At 40.3% G+C, this 16,901-nt stretch overlaps 1 protein-coding gene and 1 long non-coding RNA gene across 2 annotated transcripts; one reads left to right on the top strand and one right to left on the bottom strand.

Annotated features, from left to right (window-relative positions):
• Positions 1-2,523: 2,523 nt before the first annotated feature.
• Positions 2,524-16,495, bottom strand: LOC137839843 (uncharacterized). The gene is made up of 2 exons (XR_011086185.1): positions 16,113-16,495; positions 2,524-2,763 (listed from the first exon to the last, which is right to left on the bottom strand). It is a non-coding gene; the product is annotated as an uncharacterized lncRNA (long non-coding RNA).
• Positions 13,896-15,554, top strand: LOC125992431 (microsomal glutathione S-transferase 1). The gene is made up of 3 exons (XM_049761466.2): positions 13,896-14,124; positions 14,191-14,282; positions 14,556-15,554. Exons 1-3 carry the CDS (start codon positions 14,008-14,010, stop codon positions 14,800-14,802), a joined length of 456 nt encoding a protein of 151 aa, XP_049617423.1. The 5' UTR covers positions 13,896-14,007; the 3' UTR covers positions 14,803-15,554.
• Positions 16,496-16,901: the final 406 nt, after the last annotated feature.

Below are 16,901 nucleotides of genomic sequence, written 5' to 3'. Positions count from 1 at the left end.
AACATTGTGTGAGGTGCGGACTCGGCGGCGATGATGGAGTGAGCTCGTATGGCCGGCTTCTTGATGGATTAGCCGCACTTACATAAAGGCATGTAGATCATCTCAAATCTGAACCATCGGTCAGCACGCTGCCACTTGATAAGATGGAGGCTGGAACCTGCTTGATTGATTCCCTAGGCCATCTACTCAGATCCCTATCACACACATGGTTACACACACACACAAAACAGCCACGCCGTTTCGCTTCATTGGGTTCAATTTGTTTTGTTGAGTGTGTGTGGAACTATGTTGAAATAAGAGTGAGGAGCTTCATTTATTTGCCTTGTCTAATAGTAAACAGTGCAGTGCTGCCATCTGGTGGCAGCTATAGGTAATTACAAATAAGAATATTTGTCCAATCAGTTTCTCTGTTGTTCTAATCTGCCGTTAAGAATTAGAAGTGCTTGCTGATAAAGTATAAAAGCGTTGGAAGGGTTCAGCCAATCAAATTGTAGAATGGGCCCACAGTGTTTTGTTTTTGTTTGCATCGCACCCCCCGCCCCGCCCCCAGCAACCACCCACCAAGAGGTCGGTTTGGATGAACACCCGGCAGGCCAGCGGTGATCAAGTCCCTCACGCCTGACAAATAGTCTTGCTCAGATTGATTGTTTTCCCCTTGTTTAATTCATCAGTGTTTCTTTAGCCCGCAGCGGCGGTGAAAAACGACACTTTCCCAGGCCCCGGCGTCCCACATGTAGTTTATGATGAAGAAAAAATGGCCGAGCAGCCCACGCCGTCAGTAATGGCCCCACTATCCATTATGAACGGCACTTTGGATTTGTCATGCTGTTTGCGCTGGATGAGGAATGAATGTACATGTTTTAAAGGGAAAAAAATAGCTCTGGATGCCGTCTTGCTATTGGACGTCACGGCCACCATGTGTGAATGAGGTTTGAAGAATTGGAAATAAAAGAAAATACATTGAGATTAGTTGAAAAATACAGGGAAGATTTATTAAAAATAAATTTACAGTTAATACAAAATTTAATACATATATGTAGGATTAAGCATAAACAATGAACTACTCTATTTTATTTTTTTATATTTTATACAGTGTTTTTTAAACCTAATATTATTTAATAATATAATATATAATATAAATATTTCAGAAATAAAAATAATACAATTAATTTGATAAAAAATAAAAGATAATTCTAAATTCAAACAATAAAATAAAAAATGTGTTCAGTGTTTAGCATTATTTTATTTATTTTTTTAGCGTTAAGTTTTTAATGAGCTATTTGATTTATTTTTACCTTATATTGTTTACATATGTAGCACATGAAATAAATTTATTGTAAATAAGAAAACACATTGGTAAAAAAAAAATGCAAAATTTTAACCTAAACAGTTCACTGATTTTTCCTGTTATTCATTAAACAGTATCACTTTTTGTCATTGATTATTTAATAAAATCATCTCAGGACATAAATCAAATACTCTACTGTACAAACACATTTTCCCAGTTGAAGGTCATTTGTTGCATGTTGCTTTGATCACAAAAATAAACTCTCCGTGACTTCTAGTCTGTTCTTACTCCAACATCCGCACGGAAGCCGATTGAAGGTTGGCGCAGGTAAAATTCAAAGCGAGAATAATTGGCGCTCCACTGGAATGATATTAATGATACAATTAAAGCGGGTCTTTGGTTTCCTCTGTGGCAGAAACAAGTTGTGATAGGTGATACCGGGGGACTTCACTAGTGTCAGTCCGATCCTTCTGATGCCGCGCTGATCCCGCAAAAGTGGGAGGCTGGCACGCGCTCATTTCCCATGGTGCGCCGCTCGCTGCCTTTGAGCGTTGACCTTGGTTGGATGCTCCCTCGTGGCAATACAAGAGATGGAATACATGTTTGAGAGATCAAACCGATGCGGCCGGCCGGCCGGCCTCACCTGTCTGAGGCTCGCCCGCAATTAGAAAAGTTGATCAGCATCGATTCCGATGAAACTTTCGCTCTCGTGACGCAATCGGACGGGTGACTTTCTAATTGGGTTTTGGTTATTAATCAATCGGGCACATTTCATTTTTGGTTAGAGAATCCCAATTTCAAATCAGTGCAGTTCAGTTGTCTTTAACTTTAAAAGTTTTTTTTTTTAATTACTTGGGTTCAATTTTCATATAATTTTCTTTACATTTAACTTTTAAATGTATTTTTTTTTCATTTAAAATAATACTTGGGTTCAATTTCCATTTAATTTACATTTATTACGTTTTTTTTACCTTCCTACTTTTAATGTTCAAATTGTGCGTTATAATACAATGGCTTTGTAATCTTAATAAAATTAAAAAAAATAATATAATATAATATAAATATAAAATATAAATATAAATTGTATTGATATTCAATTCTGAGCACTTGCTTCATTTAAATGACAATAAAATTTCCAACATTGACTTCACCTTAGCATTCAAACAAAAAAGTCTGGAGGACTCTCGTTGAAAACTTCACCTGAGTCCTCCAGCCAGAATGTCAAAATCCGAGAATAAGAAACAGTTGACGCATTTATTTATTCAGCCATGTTTACTCAGATTCGTTTTCCCTCCAGGACATGGCTGCAGCTTGTGTGTCTCCTCAGCGTGGGTGGTTACCGCGGCGAGGTGAGGTTGGGGGGGGAATGTTGCAACTCCAGCTTCTTTTAAAGTTCCACTTGTGGACTGGAGCTTGTTCGGGGGAGGCCTTTGCAGAGATCCACTGCTCGGGGGCGGAGGCTTCTCAATGCTTTCCTGTGGCAACAGAGGCTTTCTTATCTATTTTGGATGATATAGCCACACACCTTGAAAGAAACCAGGTGCCTAGGCCAGAGGGGTTGTAGGACCTCCAGAGGAAGAACAGGAAGAGGGCTGGACCAGGAATACTAAGTTGAAAAGTTCTGTGGTGATGATAAACTTTGTATCGTGTTGAGGGAAAAATAGATGTGATTTGTTTGAATTTTACAATATTTTTGGGGGACATAATATTTACAAATTTATTTTTCAATCATTTGAAAATTTTTCCAAAATCTTCCTTTTTATTTCAGAGTTTTAGTTGATTAAATATGGTTAACAAAAATAATTTTAGTGCCCTCTTCTATTAAAAACAAACAACTGTTTGTTAGCTTAATGCTACCACACAATGCAAAACACTATAGACGAGCTAAATAAACTAGCATTGATGCTGTTTTATACCATTTCGATATTTAAACTCAATCAGTGCAGCAACATTTGTAGACAGACAATACTCACAAGCATATATTCTTTATCCTCCGCTAAACTGACTAATATGCTAATATGAATATCTGTTTTATACTCCCCCCGGTGGCCAAATGAACAGTATGTAATTTGATATGGCCACTCAGCTGTAGAGGTTTCCAATCTCACTCCTAACTAGCTTGTAGATATCTCTTTAGAGAACCATCTACATTCACCTCAAGTGTCGGGTCAACAGGAGAACCTCTGTGAAGCGCACGATACCGTAGAGACACGGAAATTTGACTCATGGCCTCGTAATATAAATCTAGAGAAATCTCTGTCGGAGCAGCACGGACGGAATAATTGTTTGCAATGGGAAATCTCAACGGAGTCCTCAGAGCTCATTCGGAGGCGTTTGAAGTGAGCGCTGACATTGAAGAAACCCAAGGGCGGCGAGGGAGCGAGGGGCCTTTCAAACGGAGAAGAGAGAAGCGCTCACCTTCGAAATTACGAGAAGCGATTTCAAGAGCGTCAAGTTTGGGAGAGTAAACTGAGGTGGGAAGAGGAGGAAAATCTCTGCACTTGAGATCATTAAAAATGAAACGAGTTGGGCTTGCAAAGTAGAACGGCGTTGATCGAGCCATCTTGTATACACTACTGAACCAAACTTTTGTCAGGAATGAGTTGAGCCAGGGCGACCAAATGCAGCTTGAACCAGGATTTATTGCAGGGAAAAGGAGTTGGAAGGGAGGCAGGTGGGGAACGAACGACACAGACGGGAGGAAGACTCACGGCCAGCAAAACAGACAGACTGACCGACATGAAGTCCCCTTGGACAAGATTAAAATTCTGACCGTGAGCCTTCAGACAGACCGAGGGAAAACCAGATGACACGAACAGGAACACTGGGCACGAACAGGAATGGACACAACAGTAGACACCGACAGGGAGAAACACACGGGCAGGGCTTAAATACACAGGGTAACAATAGGAAGCAGGTGACAGACATTATGGTAACGAAAGGGGTGTGGCCGAGCGAAGTGGCACGGGCGTGACAGTACCCCCCCCCACAAGGGACGGCTCCCGACGTCCCAAAAAAGAAAAAGTCCAAGACTGTCCAACAAGAGCCGGGAGGAAATGGGGAGGTGGCCGCACGTCACACACCGCCGAAGGCCGACTGGGTGACGGCCGCTGGATCCACGCCGCCGGAACTGGTGGCGGCCGCAGCATCCGTGCCGTCGGGACTGGATCGGGGGGCGGCCGTGCGTCATGCGCCGTTGAAGCCGACTGGGTGACGGCCGCTGGATCCACGCCGCCGGAACTGGTGGCGGCCGCAGCATCCGCGCCGTCGGGACTGGATCGGGGGGCGGCCGTGCGTCATGCGCCGTTGAAGCCGACTGGGTGACGGCCGCTGGATCCGCGCCGCCGGAACTGGTGGCGGCCGCAGCATCCGCGCCGTCGGGACTGGGTCGGGGGGCGGCCGTGCGTCATGCACCGTTGAAGGCCGACGGTGACAGCCGCTGGATCCGCGCCGCCGGAACAAGTGGCGGCCGCAACATCCGCGCCGTCGGATCTGTTTTGGGGGGGGGGCAACCGTGCATCTTGCGTCGCTTGAACTCATCTTCTTGGCGACCATGCAGCAGTTGCGGGAGCCGGCAAAGGTTGGTCCAAGCGCTGGTCGCTGTGATGGTCGGTGTCTTCTGTCAGGAATGAGTTGAGCCAGGGCGACCAAATGCAGCTTGAACCAGGATTTATTGCAGGGAAAAGGAGTTGGAAGGGAGGCAGGTGGGGAACGAACGACACAGACGGGAGGAAGACTCACGGCCAGCAAAACAGACAGACTGACCGACATGAAGTCCCCTTGGACAAGATTAAAATTCTGACCGTGAGCCTTCAGACAGACCGAGGGAAAACCAGATGACACGAACAGGAACACTGGGCACGAACAGGAATGGACACAACAGTAGACACCGACAGGGAGAAACACACGGGCAGGGCTTAAATACACAGGGTAACAATAGGAAGCAGGTGACAGACATTATGGTAACGAAAGGGGTGTGGCCGAGCGAAGTGGCACGGGCGTGACACTTTTCAATTATATATTTTTTTATCCTTACAAATTTGATTATTATTGGTAACTAACAAAGCGCCCACTAAATATTGTAATGAAACAATAAATCCAGCTTGATTTATTTTCTTTTGTCAGTGCTGATTTTGGCTAGTTAGCACTATTATGCTAATAGCTAACGCCACAGTTTGTGGAACTATACGTATCGTATAACTGATAAAAATAAATAATAATTTGCTGAGATTACTAATGTACCATTTTTAGAACTGTTTCATTCATTTATTTTTGCCAATTCACTTTTTTGTACTACCATATTTTCCGCACTATAAGGCGCACCGGACTATAAGGCGCACCTTCAATGAATGGCCCATTTTAAAACTTTGTCCATATATAAGGCGCACCGGATTATAAGGCGTACCTTCAATGAATGGCCCATTTTAAAACTTTGTCCATATATAAGATATACATTTGGCCCGCGGGCCGGACTTTGGACATGCCTGCTGTAGTGGCTCAATATTGGTCCTTATATAAGGCGCACCTGATTATAAGGTGCACTGTCGGCTTTGGAGAAAATTTGAGTTTTTTTTAGGTGCGCCTTATAGTGTGGAAAATACGGTTTATAAAAATGGTAATGTATGTAATCCAACAGGTTTGGAACACATTGCTAAATTTAATTCTTGTGTTTAGCCACACACATATTTTACTGATTTCAACCATCACTGCTCACATTTAACTCCCAAAGCAAGTTTCTTTCATAAGATGGTCAGTTTGTGAAGCTAGCATCCTCGCACATCACATAGCATGAATGCGTAAATAAAACACGTTGTTTTACTTCGCCTACACCAGTTTATAGGGCGGCAGCGTGCTGATCAAAAGAACATTAGCTTTGATTAATCAATCAATACCCCGGTGGCCTCCGTCCTGTCCATTGATCTGCGCGCCGTATGGAGGTCAACGTCAGGCTCGGCGGCATGTGAAACGCTCGGCTGGATTTTTCACACTGGCCCGCTCAAACGAAAATCCGCCCTCATTGATTTTCCTTTCATTTCCCTTCTTCGCCTTTCCAAATGTTCCTTCTCTCACTGACGCATTGAAGGAAGTTGTGGAGCTCAAGATGCTGTAGTGGGATTTTAGTTCTTTTTTAGATGCAAGACGAGTGTTGTGAGAGAACAATGGTGAATTTGTTTTAGTTTTTACATGGACTCGAAATGTGAGTTTTTTTTTTACCCCAAGTTCATGTCAAGAGTCTTATCAGGTATGACCCCATCTACAAAAAACACAAAACTCCCAAAAATCTAATTAATTTTTAAAAATAAATCTGTATTTACGGTTCCAAAACATTTCAGTGTTCACTTTGTAAGAAATGTAATTAACGCAAAAATAATTACGAAAATATACTGTATATTTAAAACCTGCCAAGCATTCTGACAGGGGTGTGCAGACTTTTTAAAAATAAATCTGTATTTACACTTCCGAAACATTTCAGTGCTCACTTTGTAAGAAATTTAATTAACACAAAAAAAATTACGAAAATATACTGTATATTTAAAACCTGCCAAGCATTCTGACAGGGGTGTGTAGACTTTTTAAAAATAAATCTGTATTTGCGCTTCCAAAACATTTCAGTGTTCACTTTGTAAGAAATTTAATTAACGCAAAAAAATTACGAAAATATTCTGTATATTTAAAACCTGCCAAGCATTCTGACAGGGGTGTGTAGACTTTTTAAAAATAAATCTGTATTTATGCTTCCAAAACATTTCAGTGTTTCCTTTGTAATAAATGTAATTAACTCAAAAAAATATATATTTTTACAAAAATATACTGTATATTTAAAACCTGCCAACAGGGGTGTGTAGACTTTTATTTTTATTTTTTAATACCCACTGTACTATGAATGAATTTGGGACACGATCAAATGCTCGGAATCATTCTCTCAGTAGTGGAACAGAGGGAGACAGATCATCATATTAATGGCGAAGTTGTTCAATCTCCTGAATTCCATATTTGTTAAAGCCCTGCAGGGGTGATCACCACATCATCTCATCCCGTTCAAGTACTCCGAGGTTCCATTTCAAAAGCACGCCGCGTCTCTTCACGTCCCTCTCAGTTGGCATCGTTGTTTTATTTTTTTTGCACCCGGGCCTCGGTTCCTCCGCAAAAATGCAAATGAGCGTAATTTCAAATGACAAGGAAAAGTAAACTTTTCCGAGTTGCGAGCGCCGAGGTTCCCCGTGGGGGGGGGGGGCTGTGAAAAATCCTGCTCTAATTCTGTCATTGTCAAACTTTGACATAAGTGATTGTTCCGTTGCCTTTGTTGAGTGATACAACGGGGTAACACGGTCCCGATTCCACCACGTTAATTTTTTAAAAGAAAGCACAAGATGTGTATTCCTTGAAGAAATGTTTTCCACAGCTTATGCTAAATATTATAACACCCAGCCAGTGATGTCTTTTGTGTTTTTTTTCCCTTCTTTTTTTTAAAGCTTTTATCTCCTCTTATCCACGGGAGGCCTTTACCTTTGCCACATAACAGCAACTCAGAAATAATTTAACTATCCCTTTTTTAAATATATATATATATAATAATAAAAAAAACCAAGACAAGTTGGAAGAATTTCAAAATGAGATCAAAGTGTGCAGTTTCCCCAACCCAAGGGCGTCAGCTTTCTCTTCCGCGCCACACGATGATCAAGTGCGTTATTTTGTAAAGAGGCCTGTCCTGGATTGCTGAGATGTGCCCGCAAAACTTGTCTACGTATTTACAGGCATGTGTGTGAACAGCAAATTAAATGTCAAGTTGAATGACAGAAGTGCCGACATCAGCACATTTTTTTTTTTATGTTACTGTAGATAATCGTAAATTTCAGGGTGGCACATGCCGGGACGGTTTTGCTGTAATTTTTAAAAATTTGCATACTGTTCAATATTAATACAGGACTGAATAGTAATAATAATAAATATTTGTGCGTCTCAGAAAAAAAAAATGGGTATGACTCAAGTTGAAACGTTATCCGATTCCATTAAATCAAAATAAATATTCAGATCCATTTTTGGTCACTTCACTAATGCAAAAAGGCGGAGCTTATATTGTCTCTAAAACAGAGTGAAAAAACTGAATAGTTGACACATTTTGGGAAAAAAAAAGTCCGTTCAGGATAATGTCAGCACTGATCAATCATTCATCGCAACCTTTATTTCAAATTGAGACGAGCCCCACCTGAAGCCAGGTGGGAAATGTACACTCTCCTCACACAACGGGGATTTATGGAGTTAGCCCATTATACACCTAAAAGTTTCTCAGACTTCACTTAGTCTTTTCTTCTTTCCACCAGCATAAATCTCAGGATAAATCTGGGGCTAGAAACTTCACAGAGAAATTTTTTTTTTTTCAATTTCATCACCACCCCTGACTGACAAGTATCATTATGGATAAAATTATCTTGGTAATTATCCTGCCCGGAAAGATTTATATCTCTTTGTGAGGGCTGAAAGGGAAGGCATGGGATATTGAGCGGTGGTTGCATGCAACTCTGCAGAGGCGAGAGAGAAAGTGCTTTGTTAAAATAGCGCCATAATGAGGCGCTGCGGCCCCTCCCGCTGTGCGGGATCCTTGCCTGGCTGGATCACCCAGAGTGCTTTGCTTTTTAGTCTGCCAAACTCAGTTGAGGTAACGAGCATGGCGAAAACTCTTCCACAATTAGGTAATTGCTCCGTTTGCTTCGTACGCCGAAGAAAAATGAGGGCAAAAGTCCTTATATGTGTATATGTGAGGACAATGATAAATCATTTCAAAAGTTTCCACTATTATAGACTGTGCTCAGAATTAACCAATTTCATTCAATTAAGTGAATAAAGTTTTTTAATAACCAACTGTTCCGACTTATCTCTACATTGACTAAGGTCAGCGTAGTTTTTGAGCTGAAAATACTTTAAAAAAGTAACATTTTTGTCCAACCAGACGTGTTTGGGAGATTTAGCTACCGTATTTTCCGCACTATAAGGCGCACTGGATTATAAGGCGCACCTTCAATAAATGGCCCATTTTTAAAACTTTGTCCATATTTAAGTCGCACCGGATTATAAGGCGCATTGAATAAATAACTCAAAGTTGCTCAAACGTTAATGCAATCACAATATAGTAACACTCGAAATAGTGAAAACAATAACAATATAGCAATAACGCAACGTTGCTCAAACGTTAATATCACACAACACACAAAATAAACGTAAAGCTTACTTTATTAAGTTAGTCCTCATCCACGAATCCATATTGGCCCATATATAAGACTTTTGAGAAAATTAGAGGTTTTTAGGTGCGCCTTATAGTGCGGAAAATACGGTAGGCTAGCTAGCTAGCTAGCCAAGACTTGGTTCGGGTATATGTGTTTGAATGCGCCATATGCTCATATATTTTTGGCAAGATAAAGAAGTGCGGTCTCCATGAATAAATATCAAAATGTCATTTCGCCGAGTCGATAAGTAGCAGCATTGTGTTCGCTTTAATCATGTTCGGACCTTGTGGCTTTTACAACCGTTCTCTATGTTACAACAGCCTTTAACAACCAAATGACAAGGTTTTTATATGCTACCAGATGTGCTAACTAGTTTGATCACCCACCTCAACAATGGCTTACTAAAAAGGTGGACGTAATGAGGGTCCGGGGCCGGGGGGGGGACCACTTTCGCAAAAGACAAAGCCTAAAGGCCTGCATCTAATGAGCAGCTGTGTGACTCTCATTAAGAGCGCAATGCAACTGCTGATCCTTAATGAGCTTCTTCATTAAGATACATTCGGAGGGGAAAGTTGTGTAGGTTTAGTACCCCAAGCACTGGGGCAGCCTACCACCAATAGGGATAAACCATTATAAATATACCCAGCGACTGGATGTGTGTTATAGTACTCATCTTCTGAGATTAAGATACTGTCAATCATAAATGATTGGAGCTGAAGCTTGTAAATGGTTGCAAATGCTGCACGGTTATTTGAAAAAGCATGCCAGGATCTATTAAGACCGCTGGCGAATGTCATAATCTGGACTAGCATCGATATTTTCTGATATAATGATGCAATGTTAAAATGGTGGAATGCGGACGTTGAAATATAGATCGCCTAGATTATACAAATAAGTTATTTGGAAATTTAAGTGGGCCCAAAAAAGGACTATGTGGTACATCGTTGTCAGCGCTACTAAAAAGCAACATCGGATTTACTTCTGGAGATTTATTCTCAATAAATTATTACTAGAATTTAAAGTCAAACCAATATAAATATCAGTCATAAATTTTTTTGGGAAGATTTAATAACTGAGTGGTTGTTTCTAAAAAATTATTTGAGACTTTTTAAATAATATTGCCTAAGCATAGCATAGAAAGACTAAACAGTCCAGGTTCTAGCACGGACCCCTGCGGTATACCATGCCATTCCGGACTATAAGGCGCACCTAAAAACCTAAAGTTTTCTCAAAAGCCGACAGTGCGCCTTATAGTCCGATTCACCTTATATATAGACCAAATTCCTAAATTGAAACTGGCCCGAAGCATTGTGTCATGAAATCAATCATAAGTGGCCCGCTGAAGGCTATGAATCATGAATCAAAAAGACTATGGCTCATTATTTTGTGATTATAAAGTAATTTGTTGCGTCTGAAGTTGAAATAAAAAAGACAAAATGGAGAATGGTTTGATTTGGATGAAAAATCTGACATGATGTATTAATGGTGCGCCTTATAGTCCGGTGCACCTTATAGTCCGGAAAATACGGTACATGAAACAATCTTCATTCCCCGAAATTTACAAACTCTAAGAGAGTAACTGGAACACATTCACATTATTTGCTTGGCAACAGCTTGCTGTCCAACCTTGGAGACAAAAAGAAAATCGCTCTATAATTAAAGCCTTTTGAAGAAAGTAGCTTTTTTAAAGAAGACGTTTGATTACAGCTACCTTAAAGGACTGCGGCGCACAGCCTGTCAATAAAGACGTATCGATCATGTTAAGTACAGCCGTGCCAACCCGTGGAGGAGCATACTTAAGTAGACGAGCTGTTGAGGAGTTACAAGTGGAACGAGGAGGCTGACTATTGTAATCTCAATTTACAATACACAACACCTATTTTTATTGATCACATTTGATCTATCAGTGTCCATTCATAAGGTTCCAACAAAAGACAAAAAAAAACTGACAGTTGCACAAAATCAACCGTATTGTGGCTTTAACCATTACCAAGCTGTCAGTCCATCCATCCAGTTAATATGATTTCTCTATTTTGTGGTTGAGGTAAAATGACAAAATAAAAAAGCCTATCATCAGTTCAGTCTTATCAGAGCCTGCTTGGCTGCTAATCTGATTTCTTATTTTCTTGCCGCCCTTGGGCCACCACTGTGTGAATGGGGTCAAATGAAACCCAATTGGACAAGTTAATCACACAATATTTATGGTTTAACCCACAGGTTGCAGGGAAAACGCTTGCACTTATCAATTCGATCAGTCGGGGGTCACCTTCCAAATCCTGATTATATGCCGCCAAATTTATTGCCCGCCCAACACAGTATGCCGTTGCAGAATTCGCCTTTCATTGATTGGCGGCTGCATGTGACAGTCCTGAAAGTAATGTGGACACCAGTTGTGATCAATAAAAAAATGTATGTGCCTAGAACCTAGGAGGCATTCTGTAATGAAATCAATAACTTTGCTTGGCTTGTGGCATTAAGATCATTGGCCAGGCTGTTATTTAGTCATTGTTGTCCTACACCAGCGGCATAACCTGGCGACCATGAGAAATCAATGGGAACACAGCGCAGCTCGCATCCCAATTACTGGCAGGGCTGGCAAGGAATCAATGCAGCTTTTAGCCATTACCACTCCTTGTGGGAAATCACGGGACATTAGTTTTCTCGACGAATCCGCTGCACAAAAGGAAGGACGACCGCTCCATGCGAAAGCGCGCAAATAAATAAGAAATACAAGAAGAAGAAGAATATTTTGCCGCCAAGTCTTCTTGGGGCCCGGTGATGCGTTGATCAGTCATCTCGGAAGAAAGAAGCCACCAGAAAAAAAAAAAGAATTCAGGGCAGAAAAAGAGTTATTGTATTTTAAGTAGTTTCTCACTTCAAATAAACCGCACTTTTTTTTCCCACTATGTGTTATTATTGCTATTTCATTCAAGGTACTAACAAATTACGACAATATCCGCTTTAGTATGATTATCATTATGATCCATAATTTTAGAATATTGTAAAAACTAATAAATTCAAAATGAAATTAAAATATATTTTTTAAATCAATGTAAACAAAGGAAACAAAAAAAAAGCTGTTACTGGTACCAGAAATATTTACGTACAGTAGGTGCCTAGCTAAAATTTAAGCTAGCTTCTATCAACTGATAAAACTAATAAATTAAACATTAAATTAATTTTTTTTTTAAATCAATGTAAACACAGAAAAACAAAAACATTACTGTTACCAGTACTAGAAATATATATGTACACTAGCTGCCTAGCTAAAATTTAAGCTAGCTTCCGTCGACTGATAAAACTAATAAATCAAAAATTAAATTAAAACATATTTTCTTAAATCAATGTAAACATAGAAAAACAACAACAAAAACATTACTATTACCAGTATCATAAATATTTATGTACAGTAGCTGCCTAGCTAAAATTTAAGCTAGCTTCCATCGACTATCTGTAAACCGACGACTTCCTTGTTCATGCTTCACCACAATTTTAAAAACAAAGCATATACGCTACCTTGTGAGCTAGCATGAATGACGAGCACTCCCAAAAAAAAATGGCCGACACAGCGGGCCTTAATCTGTTTTGCGCAAACACAAGCCCCCCTTCTGTTCAAAGCAAAGAGCACGGGGAAAACGTCAGGCGCCAAATAACTAACATTGATGGCTTACGTGTCACCTGTTATTAGTCTCACGCTTGCACATGTATCAGCATGTCAAAATCATGGAAAACACGCCTTAGGCCATCTTGACAAACTAGCAACATTGTGTTTCTATTTGGCAGCTGACGCTCGCTCGCTCGTTCCGTCCTACAACACTCGACGGTTCCCCTCCCAAACTGGCTCCGACAAAGTGCTTGCCGGGATGTGACTGGCAGGTGTTTTGCACGCCATTTTCAAAGCGTCTCACGCTGGCAAGGCATAGCTCTTTGTTCAAGCACGGTGGCGTTTCAAGCACCTGGCTCCCAAACACGGCGTCATGACACTAGCTTGATTAAAGCGAAATGACAAGACTTTGAGACAAAAGTGATTGTGACTAGCGTGTAGCTCGGGTCTAGCCGTAGTCTGGAGAGCGAGGGTTGACGGAAGGAAAGATGAAGGCGGCACTAAACGCAGACGTGGAGAAAATAACACTTTTGGTTCATGAGAATTCGATTCCCTGACACTTGGTTTGCTAGCTTGCGATTGTGTCAAGCTAATTTATAACCTGACAAACAATAAAATCTTTAGCATGTTTTTGAAAATTAACAGTGAAGCTGCCACAACTCTCTCCCCATTATTACGCAATCAACAAAAGCCGCAGAATCGTTATTCATCTGGCTCGCATTCATTTTTTTTAACGCTAGCTAGCTCCACCCACAGAGGGACTGGGTTAAGGGTTGACTTGTGTTATGTAACACATTCCAGTCTTATCTCTCGCTCTCTCTCATCACGTTTACTTTTTTCAAGTCGTCTTTTGCAGTCAGTCGTGTTTCTCTATCGGCTGCAAAGTGGCCACCATGGTGGATCTAATGCAAGATGAGGTGTTCAAGGCTTTCAGCACCTACGCACTTATCGTGATCCTAAAGATGATGCTTATGGCACCTTTGACTACTTTTTACCGCGTTAGAAGAGGGGTAGGTCAACACGAGTTCAACTCGACTATCAAAGCATAATTTTAACGCTTATGTTGATGTTTTTAGTCTTTTTCTTCTGAGGAAGATGTGGCTCATAAATCTGCAGAAGAGAGAAAGAAGCTGCTTAGAACCCACCCAGATGTCGAACGTGTTCGTAGGTGAGTCAAATTCTGCTGAGTCTGCAATTTTATTTGGGAAATGTATTTAATAATATTGAGTGAGAGACGGTTAGATCTGATAAAATTATTGCGCAATCCACATACAACAACTACTGGTTAGCTAAACGTGTTTGGAATTAGCACAGCATTGATGCTAATTAAGCTAGCAGACCTGTTTGTATATAATTTGGTTGAACACTGTGGTTTTTCAATTCACCACATCTTATTCCGACAATCTTGTTCCTCACTTCAATGTGTGTTTTGGTTAACCAGATGTCACCTGAACGACTTGGAGAACGTCGTTCCCTTCGTACTCATCGGTTTTATCTACACCCTGAGCGGACCGCAACTCTCAGCAGCTATACTTCACTTCCGCATCTTTACCGGTTCTCGGATCTTCCACACTATCTCCTACGTCGGGGCTTTTCCTCAACCCTGCAGAGGTCTGTCCTTTCTCGTGGGCTTGGCCACCACCGTATCTATGGCTTACAATGTCCTCAGTCAGTTTTCCAATCTCTGAAGATAGATTCCAGTTTCCAAATAAGATTGAGACTTCAAAAGAATGGAAAAGTAAACATCTTCAAATGCATTATCATGTCTGTTCAACTGGTAGAACAGGTATGAAAACGAGTTTTTAATTTGTGACATACAAAAATGCTGCTCAGCCTTGAGAGCAGTCAAGATCTTTGGTATTGGTTCAACTAGGGTACCAACTTTTCTGCAAAGATTAATCGTGTAACTCAGGTTGATATTTTCAATACGGTCCAACCTCGAGTCTTACGTAATGTTCTTACAATACTTTGATCAAAACCAATGAAGGGACATTCCACAACTGGTGGAAGGCTTCCAGATAATCATGTCGATCTGATCTTTGGACAGTTTTTTTTTTTTTACATGCCTGTGTGAGGAACCAAAAAAAAAAAAAACCTTGCATTTAATTTTTTCCTCATGGTTTGTATGGAAGGAATATTAAATTCAGTCACCAAAAAAAACGATTATTGAGTTTTGTAATGCGTATTTACCACTGTTGATCGGTATTTACCGCTGTGTCTTAAAAGTAAATTACACTTTATAACTGCAGGAGGGGCCTGGGAGCTATCGATTGTACTTTAATGCTACTTATAAACCAAAAAAGTCAGTCGGGAGAATATTAAAAGCAGTGGAAGAAATGTTATTCGGGTGTGATTTGTTGACTAGCATGCTAGACCTTTTTTATTTTCTTAAGTTGTTTAAAAACAAATTGATAAAATTAAACATAATTCTGCCAAACTAGGTGTTGGATGGTCACTTTCGAGTACATTACTCATCCTCTGGAGATGATGATGAACCACTGAGACGGACTCCCATTAGGTTGCAAGAACTATTTTTATATATCGTCATTTATCAATTTAGGGTCTCGAAGGCCCTTAGAGTTGGTGACTCACACTAGCACCATGTATACTTACATATACATATTTAGACTTATATACTCACACAAAAACGGTCTGTTGATTTAAAAGTGTTATTCCTTGCCACTAGAGGGAAGCATTTTAAAAGTCAACCGGTTTGCTTCCTCATTAGGAATCATTTATGGACCAGGTGCAGCTCATAAAAGCGCCTCCGCTCAAGCAATTAACTTCATTAGCTTTGCTGCTAACATTCCTCTGCATACCCCCACAACGCTGCTTTTCTTTCATTTCAAACACCAGTGAGAAAAAAAAAAAAAACACCCTGCTGAATGTCACACATTTAACACTGCTTAATTGACATGCAGGAACAGGAACACTGTTTTTAGCCACATTCCTAATTGCAATAAACAACTCCTCCCAAAAAATAAAATAAAAAGCATACTTGTTATGATAGTGTGTCAGCCGCTGATATGAGGAATGCTTCTCGCCGCACATGAAGGTGACTGGCGTCAATCCAGAACAGTGAAACCCATGGGTGGGCACTGCAAATAGTGAGATGAAATTACCATGAAGGCTGCTTTGGGCTGCTGCTTGTCTGCATTATGTCCTGTTTCTGTATAAGTAGAGTTAAAAAAATATATATATATATGTGAGAGCTCATTTGTTCGAGACCCTTGGCCCTTCAGGGTCTCATTCCTCAGAGAAGCCAAGCATTTCACTGCTTGGGAGAAGAGCAAGAGGGGTTGGGTAGTAATAACCCCAACACCATTTTTAACTAACGATTGTGGCCACGCCCACTAATGCGGAGTCCTCCTTCAAATTGTGTATGTATGGCTCCCCGATGCTTGCAGGATAAAAATTGCATGGATTACTAATTTGTGCACCCAAACAATTTATTTGCTAATTTATGAAAAATTAAAAATTATGTGCACAAAAATACTAATTTGTGTGCCAAAAAGCTTTTTTTTTAAAAAGTTTTTTAGTTTATGCAACACAAACTAACTAACATAGCACACAATACAATTAATTAATTTATGTTGAATTGTTTACACTATTTACCGTAATTTTCGGATTATAAACTGCACCGGACTATAAGCCACACCACCTAAAACTCGTGATTTCTGGGTTCAAAATTTGTGAAAAAAGTCACGGCTTATAGTCCAAAATTTATGGTAATTGAGTCTCATTTTATGATGTAAAATACTAACAAAGCAACACTGTATTTTTATTA

The sequence above is a fragment of the Syngnathus scovelli genome, chromosome 22, assembly GCF_024217435.2.
Source record: "Syngnathus scovelli strain Florida chromosome 22, RoL_Ssco_1.2, whole genome shotgun sequence".
In the NCBI taxonomy this organism is placed as follows: domain Eukaryota; kingdom Metazoa; phylum Chordata; class Actinopteri; order Syngnathiformes; family Syngnathidae; genus Syngnathus; species Syngnathus scovelli.
The sequence above is the reverse complement of the archived record's forward strand: the minus strand, read 5'-3'. Positions and strand labels throughout refer to the sequence as shown.